We start from the raw sequence: 14327 nt of genomic DNA on the forward strand, positions 1-14327 counted from the left end.
ATTTGAAAAAAAAAAAAGGAAACCTATCTGTTATTTTCAACTTTTTAAATAGGAATTTTATTTATTTATTATTTATTTATTTAGGAATTTTATTTATTTTTTAATGCAAAAATTTCAGGAATAAAATAACTTACATCATTTATATCATTTTTTTATATAAGTATTAAACTTTATTAAACGTAATCCTTGTTAAAATATCATTAAAATTGCGGAATAGAATATTTTTAACTTGATGACGATAAAAATATTAAATAACTTATAACAATGATAAAATTCTTATAGTTAATATTAATTATTTAATTATATTTATATATATTTTGTACCTATTCTTCAATGCATATTTATGATCGGCAATTACATGTTTGATTTTGATATAAAGTAAATAAGAAATCAGCGCCATCTCTAGAGTGCCATAAATTGAATTATATAAGAAGAAAAAATAATAGAAGAAAGACAGAGATAGGCTAAGAATTGATCTTCAACGCCATCTATCGAACGTCGAAATTATTCAAGAGATGATTCTCAATTCTTATTTTATCTCTATTCTTCTCCCACTATTTTTCATCCTTTCTTTTTGTGTTTTATTTGCGGCACTTTAAAGATGGCGCTGATTTCGATATTTTTATCCTATCTCTATCTTTCTCCCACTATTCTACAGACGATAATACACAGCGAGATTTCTCTTTCAAAATTATATTATATGTTATAATTTTTAGAAAATAAATGTTACGTATAAATATTGCATTCTTAGCTTTTCAATATATTTCTACAATAATAATCTCATAGTATACTCTGATATATGACGAAAATGTTTTAAAATTAGTTATAATAGAGTTATTATGACAAGAAATAAAAATTTAATAAAATAAAAAAATAAAAATAATGAAATTAAAAAATTTTTTTTAATTTCTTATCAAAATAAAAATTTATTTCTAATCCTTTTTTGATAAAAGCAATTTTTTATAATTGAAAAAAAAAGTACATATAATAGTGTAGAATTATCATTATCCTAATTATTTGTTTCACAATAGTTTTTATAAATATAAAATATTTCATATACTTCATATATGTCTGCAAAATATTTCATAATGAAATATTTATTCTATTTTTTTTATTTGCAATTTTATATCAAAATTTATTTTCAATTTCAAATGTTAGTTTTAATATTAAGATATTATTAATTATTCTAAATCGAATCGATACTTAAGAATAACGCTACAATGGTAAAGAAATTGCCCTCGAGATAGAAGATCAAAAAAATACGTTTGAATATTAAGTTTATTCTGTGATTGTGTTTGTGTCAGCATATCGGAAACGTCGATATAACAGAACTTGTATATATATTCATTATTCGCGCCATGTTCAAATAGCGCGGTTCTAGCTCATAGTGACGTAGTTCAAGAAAAATTCCAATTATCTCATACTGGAACGACAGACGGTTGCTTTTGCGTCGATCCCATAATTGCATCATTACGCGAAGGAAAATCTTGTTAAGAATATTTGTCATTGAGTTTTAAGTAAAATGTGATAAAAGATTTGAAAGTTCATTTTACTTTCAATGAATGATTTATTAAAATGCGTGTGCTTTTCGAAATTAAGTGACGTAATGTGTTTCATTTTCATCCCAATAATTCAGTTTCTATTCTAATAATTTTCAGTAATGAGTATTTAATATTGATCAATATTTAAGTGATTCCTCTCAAAGTAATATATATTTTAAAATTAAAAGTTTAATAGAGACTTCAAGATGCTTCAAATAGAGGATTTACCATGTATGACATCATTGTCACCCGGCAACGATGTGATGGATTTGAAATCAACGCAGTTCATGAATCAGGTAGATAATATATAAATATTTTTAATATTTTTATTTGTGATATACAATAAATATATATATATATATATATATATAATACATATATATATAGTGTTTCATATATATATAAAAAAAAATTATATATATGTATACATATATATTCATTTTCTCGTATATATATATATAATTGTTTTATACATGTCACGTATTTACTTGATTACTCATATACTTACTTGTATTAATAGTTTGAATATGGCAACTACGCACAGTGTACCAACATAATCGTAAATGAAGTTCCTTTATTTTAGTTTGATTTCATAGTGATTGTAGAGTTGCATGTACTTATATACATTAATTTATCTTTTTTTTGTTCTTTATTTTTAACAAATTTTAAATATTAGTATGTATGAAGTGCTAAAAATTGTGTGACTATATAAACAAATTTTCTTTATATTTTATATGTTTATTATTAAGAAATATTATTTATAAAGAAAATTTTACATGATTGATCGAATTATCAAGAGAAAAATCATTTTATTTCTAAATTTAATTTGCAATTTAAACGATTTTTAATTATATATTGATAAAATATAAAATTATATTATAATCAAATAAAAATAAACTTAATTGATAAAAAATAATTATATGTACACACACATATATATATAAAAAATTCAATATTTTTAATCATGAAACAAGAAAAAAAAATTATCTTATCTATAAATTCTACGCATTTCGGTGGAATAAAAATAATAATAAAAAAATTAATGAGTTTGTATAAATATAAATATAAATCATTACGCAATCAGTATAAACTTCTACATCATTAAAAATCTAGTGAAAATACAATGAATTAGAATATAATATATGTACTGTTATATAAATGGATAAACATTTTATATTGATACAGTATTAACAATGCGTTTAAAAAATCTAAATATCTATATATACATATGTATATTATATATATTGTATTTATATTTCTTTTAATTTTAATTTAATTATTACAGTTAATTAAATTAAAATGTAGAAATACATTTTTCTTTTGTTGTGCGTATATAAATTATTATTTTTATATATTGTTTTAAAATTTATAAATATCTATATTGAACAAATGACGATTCATTTCATATAAATAAGAATAAAAAAATTAATATATTAGAAATAATTATTTCTTTTATTATAATTAAATGAATTTAAAAATAAAAAGCATTAGTTGTCTATTATTTTTGATTAGGGAGAATCATGCACTTTATGCAGCCCTGAGAAACGACGTTGCCGGAGTGAATGCTGAGTCACATATCGCGAACGATCTCTCCCAGGAAGGTGTGCTAGTTCTTTTCTCTGTGAAATGCATTGTATTGCATTAGTATAACGTTATCATTGTTAGAATTACAATATCATCAAAGCAACATGATTTAAGAAAGGAGGTACTTGGCGCTTGTCGCAGGCCTCGAATATTTAATAAAAATTAAAATTTAAAATAATTTTAAATTCGGTATTGTTCATAGATCTGTCAGTTTCTACTATTAAATTAAATTTTTATTTTTTACTCTAACTGCCGTGACGTGTCAGTGTAAAGAAAGTGTTAATATTGATAAAAAAAATATCGCCTTGAATTGTCAAACAAAATCCAAGGCATGCGTAGGATGTGCGCGACGTGTACTGAAGTTTGACGTTGTAGTGTGTGTTTTGAGGTTATTTTTGTGTTCGTGTAACTGACCTATACTTGTTTAAAGAGATCCAAATCTTTATTTTCATTCTGACAGTCTGTCGAATAAGTTGCTCCAGCAAGAATATAAAAAAATATCTTTTTTAACTACTTAATTTAAATTTTATATCATTTATATAGAAAGAAAGAAACAAGTTTAAAAAGTGATGTTCGATAACTCTAGTAATAATTAAAAACTCTGTTTTGAATTTGTCTTCTATAAAATCGTGCATATAACATTATTTATATTTGATATGTTAAAACATGAACAGTTGTGGAAATGTTATTGAATATATTTGGACTGATTTAAAGCATCGACAAAATAATAATTCAATATGAACATTTGTCTCTTAAAATCTTATTTATTCCACGAATTGAACATATCAAATCACAGTGATAATAAACTAAATTAATTTGATTTGTAAATAAATTTGTCGATTGAAAGTGATTAAAACAAAAAGAGCATAATGTTGTGTATAAAGAAATTGTATCATGAGGAACTATTCCAATTAACATTGCTACTTTCTTTATTAAGAATAGATCCTGAATCCTACCTTGGTTTGGATATTCAAACCATAGGTGTAGGTTCTTTAGATCTAAATAATGGTTCAAGATGGCATACTGATGTTCATACAATAGTTCATCGTCCTATCTTTGTTCATCCTAAAAACTTAGATTCTATGCTTTTAAATTATGAGAGAGATTTATTCGAAGACTTGAATTCATTAGGAAGATATAATAGAATAAATTCTGGTTTAAATGATATCCATGCATATTTGTTAAATGTTGAAGAATCTACAAGAGATATCGCTATAGCAGGACCTAGTATATCACTTTCCACAGACCCAACTAGGAATATGACATCACCTGATTCATCAAATTCTTCGCAAAATCCAGACGAACCAACTAATACGGCAGAACTTACTCAAGAGGTATTTTTTTCTTATGCTTTTTTATGTCCGTTAAATTTTGTACATTAACTTTAATTTAATCATTGGCTTATTCTTGTTTTTAATATTACGTTTAATTTATATGTTAAAAAATATAAGTATAAATATTATTAAATAATTTTCACATATATATTATCAATAATATTTTAGCGTATAATTATATTTAAAATTTTAAAATTAAAAAAATAAATCTATAGATATAGATAAATATACAACATATACAAATATACAATATATTATATGTATTACATTTTTTTTCTTTATAACATAATTTTAATATCAAAATATTGTAATTTGATGTGAAAATTCTTAATTTTCTTTTAAATATTGAATATTAGATATGAAATACAAATAAGAATTATTAAAAAACTGTGACACTTTCAAAATATATAAATTATATTCAATATAATAAAAATATTTAATCTATTGTTTATCCTTTTATGTATAAAAATTATTTTTCGTTGATAATATGATAATATTTTTTATCATAATAATAAATAATAAAAAAAACAAAATTTGATTTAAAAAATATCATCATATCGCATCAATAAACCTATTGTCAAAAATAAATACATTATCACGAATATTTCCTTGAATCCTCGTGATTAAAAATTTTTCATCATTTTTAATCATATCAACTAAAATTTAATATTTCTTTCTGCATTATAAATATTAGATATTAGAATTCGATATTTACAAAACAATATCTTTAATTTATTTTTTATTTTAAAATAAAAAAACATTCATTTATTATGATAATTTCTATTCGTAATTATTATAAATATATATAATTTTTTCTTAACGTATATAAAATATTTTTTGGATCAATCAAGTACTTTTTCTTTTTTTAATTTAACTAAAGCAACTAAACATTTTCAAAAACACTAATATAATTTTTTTTTTTTTTAGAAATATACATAGAAATAGAAATAAAATTTCTATTTTTTTAAAAAAAACTATTCACAAGTTATATTCAGTTGAAATTGTTTGATTCTTTGATATTTTAATAATAATAAGTTGATAATATTTTACATTGCATTATATTTCTAATGAATTGAAATAGATATGATTTATGAAACCAGGAAAATATTTTAAATTTTAAGCGAATAAAACAAAATTTGATACTTAGAATATTTTATAATCTTATGTTTGATATTGGTAAATTCTTTAAATATATATATATCGTTAGTACTAAATATGTTTAAAATGTAGAAATTAAGCGAGTTTATTTTCGTTATATGTACAGGTAGTGATATATTTTACGATCTTTTTATCAATTCTACATAAGTAGCATTTATACCGTTTTCTTAGATATCCTTGGATATCCAGGTTACCCATATCAGTTAACTAGGTTAATCAATTGTGTTTCTATGTTTTAATTGTGTATTTAGACGCAATAGATGTTTTTAGGATATTTTATAACATTTATATAGTTTATATAAATATGTAAGCAAAATTGATATGTATATCATAAGAACAATGATTTGAAAACTAAGAAATCTAAAAGGTTTAGCACAGTATAAAAGAATAAATATTATATGGATAGAAATGAAAATGATGTGAATTATATTTACGAATTACATAAATAAATTAAATATTCCTTACTGAAGTACACGAATATGGTATAATATAAAATCACATTGTGTCATATTCAGACTTTTTTCTGACACTATTTTGCTTTTAAATATCATTTTAAGCGTCTCAAGCGATTTGATTAATTCACTATATATCATATCATTTGCATATTATTATTCAGTGTTATATAATCTGCTTAAAAAGAATATTATTAACTAATGAAAATTTAATATAGAAAATGAAAATTTTATATAGAACCTACTATATATTATAAAAAATTTTAGAATAGGTTGCATATTATTTTATTATTTTTCAAAATAATATTGTCAAAAATTTAATATTATATTGCATTAATAGTATATTGTATTATATTGCATATTTCATTAATCAATTAATTAAGAAGAAACAAAAATTAATACGTTCAAAACAAAATTATCGATATTTATAATAATGGTACTGTTTTTAAAATGCATATAAAAAAAGTTGAATAAGATATTGATCAATATAAAAGACACCGTTTAATTAAAGCGATTGGTCAGTGACATTACGATGAAAATATCACAGATTCGAATTCCAGTCGAATTGGAACTCTTTGTTTCGTTGAAATATTTTTCATCCATTACAAATACAGAGTAATTAATCATATCTTAAACAGTTCAGTTCAGTTCAGTTCAGTTTTCTTCGATCCGTGAATTTGATTTTTGATCATGAATTATAAATATCTTAGTAAGCATATGCATCTGATCGCTCTTTTTATCGTATGGCACTGCATCATCAAAATTTCCTGTGAATTCTCGTACAACGGCCTCGATTGCAAAAATAATTGTGTGGAAATACGCGAATATAAACGCGTTTCTGGTCGACTTCGTAAAAAAAGAAACGAAAGATGCCAGATGCGTCCTCGTTTCGTTAAAAATTAAAGGAAAAATTGTACATATCCAATTGAAACACATAAATTTTACATGCAATTTTTTAAGGATTTATCATTAGTAAAAAGAATTACTGTATCATTTAATTAAAATATATTTATTACTTTATTATTTCCAAATAATCCTCCTTTCTTTTTGTCGTACATTTATAATTGGCATCTTGCCGCATCTACTTATGTTTTCTCTATTGCGCTGCATCTCGAGCTGTACTAGCACGTGCTTGCTTTTTACTCTACATATACATATATGTGGAGCAAAAGAGAAATCAGATAAATAGCAAACATATTTGTAATATATCTCTTATAAATATGAATTTCGTAAGCAGATTTCAATTTTACGTCATTTATTCGTATTAATCATATTAATTATATTTTCTTTCAATTAATCAATTTAACAGATTACTACTTTATCACGTCGATATTCATTGCCTTTTGCCACTATAAAAACTTTCAAATCTTATTATTCTTACTATTTTTTTCAATCAGTTTCTATATTTTATTTTTTCCAATTTTTGCAACGCATTTGAGTCAATCACGCTTTTAAATAAATTTTAAATTTTTATTTAAAAATAAAATATTAATGAAAGAATTAATTACATCGCTTTGATGGCTTCTTTCATTCTTTTTTTTTTTATTTATAATATAATTTTTCGAATTTTTATAATATTTTTCCAATTTTTCGTACTTTTGCCAGTCTAATATTTCGATCGATATTACGTTATAGAATAGAAATTATTCTAAATATTTATTTACTTATTATAATGCAAAATTATTCGTATTGATATAAATGTAAATCTAAAAAAAAATAATTTTTATCTGAAAAAATAATTTTTCAGATAAAAATTGACGAGTACAATACATTTTCATAAAAATGCAATTAAATGACAGCGATGTACATTCGTTCTTGAACATCGTATCATACTTATGTTAGTTGATTAACGTTCACTGACCAATAGTTAAAATCACAGTATTTGTGACGTGATTTACACGCGAATATGTTAAGTTATCTATTCTGAGTGTTCTTTAATAGTAGTAAAGTCTCTTAATGTACACTTATAGACAAAAGTTACGTCAAAATAAAATTTAGAAAAAGTTTAGAAATTAATAATGTATGCATTAATAGATTTAAAAATGTTTTATATGTATATATATATAATATATAATATATTTTAAATATATATATATCTTTTATCTTTTATATCTTTCCAATATTTATCTTTAATATTAGTTATATCATAATTGAAACATTTATAATAAAAATTATATCATAATATGTCATAATTTCTATATGATTTATGATTCACTTAATGATTTGTTTCGATCTATAATTTTTTTTACTTTTTTTTTTTTTTTAATTTTTGATAAGGAAATATTAATAAGGAAACTTTTTAGTTTTTCTTCTCCGTGAGATTTTTAATATATAGTTTGTTTTATTATACATATATTTTTTCTTTATCTACGTTATTCTCATGTTTATGACAGTAGGATTATGACATTAAACATTTTGATAAATTTTTTATATGATTATTTATTTTTTATCCATTTTCTATCATTATATTAATAATTATGTTAATAATTTATTGTACAAGAACATAAGAATATAGTACAGACAATACATTATTTAGAATTTACAAAAATAATTATTTAAAATTTTAATAAATCTTCATGATATCTTCAGAGATTAAATAAAATTCTATTATAATACTATTGTAATATAACAATGTGTGTCCAAAATTTGACACGAAAAACATCTATTCGTCGATTTTTTTCTGCCGTCACATCAAAGAAATAATATCTACGATATATGTACAGGTGAACCTACTTATTTGAACAGAAAACGTTTCATCATCCGTTATTTGCTTATTTCCGTAAACATCTATACTTTACCAACTTGTGTATCGATAGGACTTATTCTCTATTTTGATACCCGATCAACGATACCTGTAAAAAATCACGGTGTATCGTATCGTATCGTATCATTTGATGATAAAAAACGCACAAAAGAAACAAGTGAATACTTTTCTTTAAGATCACTTGTTGCGTGATTCGAATCGATCGATCATTTTTTTTTTTTTTTTTTTTTTGATGTTTTACACAGAAAGAAATGATTAAATATCTAATTAAAATTAATTTACACGTAATTTCTTTCTCCCGTTGTCGATCAAGGGATGATAACGAATTAATAATGATATACGTGCAAGATGGACAACGAAAAATTGATAATTTAATTGATGGTTCATCAATGTTTTTGTAAACTAAATCTAAATATCTAGCGATATTCATTTCGATAAAAGTATATATTTTTATTTGAATTACACGATAAATATCAACGTGAATCAATTAACATGCATGAGTAATTGATCGTTGATGTTTTTGTCTTGTCCTGTTAAACGAGCGATATGTTATTGCGAATATGTATATATGTATGTCGATGTTAGTCCGATATTGTTCATATTAAATAGGCGTACTATTAAATAGGCGATGATATTTATCTTTTAGAACGAAGAGATTTTGATATTTCTTCGTACGATAAGATTTCATCGATAGCTTTGTAAGAATTAAGAAAGAAATAAGAGGGGAAATTTTTATTGAATGATATTTATAAATGATATCAATTACGATACAAATTGAAAATTTAATCATAATCTTCCAAGATTTTTAAAAAATCGATTGCAAATATCAATGCAATCTATTTTTCTCGATATCTCATTATCGATAAGTTTTGTTTAAAAAATATCTCGAAATATGTAATTTTATATAAATTTAATTTAAACTAGAAACATTTTTAATTTTAGAAACATTTTTATCGTATATATATCGATTAAAAAAATAAAAAAAAAATAAAAGTAAAAATAGAAAATTTTTCTTTAAAGTGGCAAAAATCACAGTGGCATTCTTTAAAGTAATGACAGTGTTAGCTTGAAATGAAAATATCTCGTTACGTAATTAATAAATTAATGATTATAAAATGTATGTGTATATATGTATATGTATATGCATAGTGAATATATGTGAAAAAATAGAATGATAATATTTAACAAATGTTTTAAATGAATTCTTTCGAAATAAAATTTTATATTTTCAATATGAATACGAAATTAATATCAAACATTACGTATCATTACGTATTACCTGTTGCACGTATTATTTTTATCGTAGAAAATCAGATATGAAATACAATGTGAAATTCTTGCATCATTAACTATTTATTAAGATAAATAATATATTCTACATGTTATGAACATTGACCATCGTTATTCCATTATTTAAAAAGATCGATGATTCAAATTTGACTCGATGAAATATTTGATAAATAATAAATATTCGTTAATAAAGATCAATGATTTTATTCCTTTTCTTGAAGAAATTTGAAGCGTTGATCGAATGAAAAAAGAGATTTTAAAATCCCTTATCAGACGTCAAGTTTTATCGATTGCTTCGCGGAACTAGTAATCCATAAATTTTCATATATCAACATAGTAAATATATGCAAATGTTAACCCTGGTAACCTGGTATGATTGTGAAACAAAGGTATGCCTTTTCTCATACGTAGTTAGCAGTTCGAATCCCAGTTTAACTAGTGTGTGGCACGCGTTGTCTTCGCGGATTTAGGCTTATCATTGTGTTTACGTGTCTATCTGTCTTTTTACTAGAATTTACTAAATTGAACTCCGATTTACTTAATCGACACATAAGATGGAGCGGAAGAAGAGAAAACAACCGCGAATAATTTCTGTTTTTGTACATGACGATGTATGTTTCAGACTTTGCTCCATCATATATATTTATATTTTTTACTTGAATTTTCATTGAAAAATATTATTTTTAATATTATATATGGATATTTTGGGCAAAGTTATATTTTATTATTTTCGATATATCATTGTAATTTAATTTTACACGATTTATGTTTTTCTTTTCGTTTAAATATTTCTTTAAGTATAATATAATAAAAAGGATATAATTATTTTACTCATTTCTTTCTCTTCTTTCGACAACGTTTGTTTTTATATCGATTGTCGTATTATATGTTTGCTCAGAATAATTTAATAAAGTTTTAATACCTTTACAGTATTAATACTATTATATAATACAAACGTTATATAATAAATCGTAGATAATTACAATTAATTATAAATATGTTTCGTTCATATATTAGACAACATTAATACATTGATGCATTTCAATATTTTTTTATTCAAATTTTATTTTTCTTTAATGATATGTTTATCAAAAATATATTTTCTTTTGCTTATTTATTAAAAATTAATAATAAATATTGCTATATATATATATATATATATATTAAAAAATAATAAGCATCCTTTTTCAATTATTATATAATATCTATTATTATATAATATAACTCGAAAATAATATAAAGTAGGAAAAATATTAATGTTGTACATACCTAAAATTATATATTTTAATTATGTTATAGTAAAAAACATACTTTGTTTTTGTTTCAGGTATGTACTTAATTTAACTTCTTTTGGTTATGAACATTATTTAAGCATTATTAATATTATACTTTTCTACGTATTGAAAAATTGAATCATTTAAAATATGCTAAGAAGATATTTTGTTGATCGTATGAATATCGTAACGCTCATAGTAGGTAAGTCTTTTAACTACAGAATTTTATATTATTAGAGAATTTTTTTTTTGTATTAATAAGATCTATTTTATAAAAAAATGTATTCATATAATTTTATTATGATAATAGATAAAATTAAATAATATTATCATTTATTAACTTTATTATTAAATTTTCTATGGATATTTATTATTATTATTATTATTATTATTATTATTAGTTAAAAATAATTTCTAAAAAATATTATACGCGTATCTTTTTTCATTTTTTTCATTTCATTTCAAATTAAATGAGAATATATATGATATATTATAGGTAAGTTCTTATAAATCGAAAAAATGGAATAAGTATTATTGAAAAGCAATGGTACTATTTTAATTTTATCTTTCTTTCGATTTCTCTATTAAAATTTTAATTATATTTTTTCTTATATTTTTTTATTTTTATATTCTACTTATTCTTATATTTTAAAATTTAAAAATTAGTAAAAAAAATAAGATTGACTAAAGACAAAATTGCTGATTATTTTCCAATTCTTCGTCGTTTAGGAAAAGTGTTTTAAAAAGATTTCAGCCAAGGTTAACAAGATCGAAACCAGTCACAACAGCCTTTGCAAAAATAACTACATTCTGGACTTTATAACGTCCGTTTCTTTGAGTGCAATGTTCTAGTAACCTTCTCAAATTATATTTACACATTTTTTGTCTGAAATTTTTCGTTTTTCATTTTTTACATTTTTTGCATAATTTTATTACATTTTGATTATTAGAAATTACCAAAGTATATATTTCTATTTATTATTATTTATTTAAATTATTATATTTAACGATTATATTTTGCAAGTATAATTATATTTTTATTGATTCACAATCTGTTTGAAAATTCACAATCCTGTTTTGTCGACAGAGTTTCTTTTTATCGATAAATCAAAATAATATCAGTTGATAAAGTTGTTATCTTTTTTATCATTTACTGGTTAAATGATATTTTTATAATTAAATTTTTTATAATTAATTTTTTAAAAAAACAATAAAAAAATTTTTATTTAAATTTTTTATCAAAATATGTTGTATCAATTATAATTTTCATTTTTTACTTTTATCGCTTTACATACGTATGTTTTTTGCATAATTAGACAGAATTAAAATAAAAATTATAAAACATTTGAAATTATTTATTGATTTGTTTAATAACATTAAATATGTATGAATTTTTTTATTCATATCATAAATCGATTTGTTAGTTTTTTTTAATTTCAATTTTTTTTAAATTTTTGTTAATAATATTGTGCCGAAAAAAAATTGCATATTTTTTTAATTATAATTTATTATATTTCGAATATTTCCAGAGAAAATATGTTTTAATATGTTTTGTATGATTATATTTAATAATTAGTTTTTTCAATCTTATATTTTAACGTGAATTTTTATATATGATAACTGTCGTTATAATCTTTCAGGTTTGTTACCTTGACTTTTTTAAATAGCACAATCTATTTTTGACTTCATAACATTGTACTAATGTCAAGTCGAGTTCAACAACACGTATACTGTGATCTTGAAATGATCCTGAATCCAAAAATATGTTCAAAAATGTGTCAATCGACGAAAAATTTTTTGTAATAAATTATTTTATTCGAATACAATTATATGTACGTATTTTTCAGTAGAAGAAAATTTCTATTTGAAATTTAAAATTTTGAGAAAATTTATGGACCTGTTCCTAATATTTTCGTTTTTTTTTTTTTTTTTTTTTTTTTTTATGAATAACATATTTATTTTGAATACACATATATGTAATTCAATTCAATTTTCTACGAAAATGTTTGTGTTGCTTAAAATGATATTTTTAAATATTCAAGGTCATAATATACGGGGTCATTGAACATTCATCTTGACATCACACGAAACACTATAATAATAGAAAGAATAATATTTTTGTATTTTATATATTTTCTAGATAAAGAAAATTAAAAATTTAATTGTAAAATAATTATATTAATCGAATAAATATTTTTTGATTTTTTGTTTTTTTTTTTACATTATACAAAAGAATAATCATTCTCTATAAAAATTTCTCAATACCTTTCTCAAAAATTTTAAAATAATAAATTACATAAAATTTTGTACAGTCTATTTTAATAAAATATAATTAATATATAATTAATGTAAAAATTATTATTTTTATTTATGAAAAAAAAATCTTTGATACAACATTATTGTTCAAAATAATTAAAAATGATATAAAGTTTAAACACATAACGATAAATATTCAGATTTTTCCATTTGCAATCGCGTAAAGTGCATAATTAGTATGTTATTTCTATTAATCATTCGTTCGCATCATTAATGCTGTGAACATTGTTTTGAAAGTCAATGTAAGTCATAGATCGCATTAATCTTTTTCCACTTTTTGATTATTTTACTTCTCACAATTAATATATATATATATAATATATAATATTTCTTATTAACAACTCGTAATATAACTATTAATTGGAAACTATTGTATTGTAATAAAATATAAGCAAAGTATAAATAACATTGCATTAATTTCTAAATAGTGATAAATTTTTTATAATTTCATTTGTAAAAAGATATAATAATATATAAATTACATAAAGTAAAAAAAGAAATGTTTTGCAATCTGATGCAATAGCAAATAAAAATATATTCGGATAAAATATATCTTTATGCCATTGTTATAGCGTTATTTATAAATGAATAACGACATTATGAAGAATTTTCTC

At 21.7% G+C, this 14327-nt stretch overlaps 1 protein-coding gene across 5 annotated transcripts in view; it reads left to right on the forward strand.

Moving 5' to 3' along the window:
• Positions 1-1423: 1423 nt before the first annotated feature.
• Positions 1424-14327, forward strand: part of LOC122715913 (segmentation protein cap'n'collar) — a 74852-nt gene continuing 61948 nt past the window's right edge. Inside the window, exons 1-2 of one of the 5 annotated variants that reach the window (XM_043938497.1) lie at positions 1424-1837; positions 3054-4459. In XM_043938497.1, the coding sequence (XP_043794432.1) occupies positions 3995-4459 (465 nt within the window). In that variant the 5' untranslated portion in view covers positions 1424-1837; positions 3054-3994. Of the gene's footprint in view, positions 1838-3053; positions 4460-10591; positions 10735-11450; positions 11600-14327 lie in introns of those variants that run through there. The other 4 variants (XM_043938495.1, XM_043938501.1, XM_043938498.1 and 1 more) reach the window with 4 other exon arrangements.

This window comes from Apis laboriosa, unplaced genomic scaffold (assembly GCF_014066325.1).
Source record: "Apis laboriosa isolate Shangri-la unplaced genomic scaffold, ASM1406632v1 scaffold40_cov151, whole genome shotgun sequence".
Lineage (NCBI taxonomy): Eukaryota > Metazoa > Arthropoda > Insecta > Hymenoptera > Apidae > Apis > Apis laboriosa.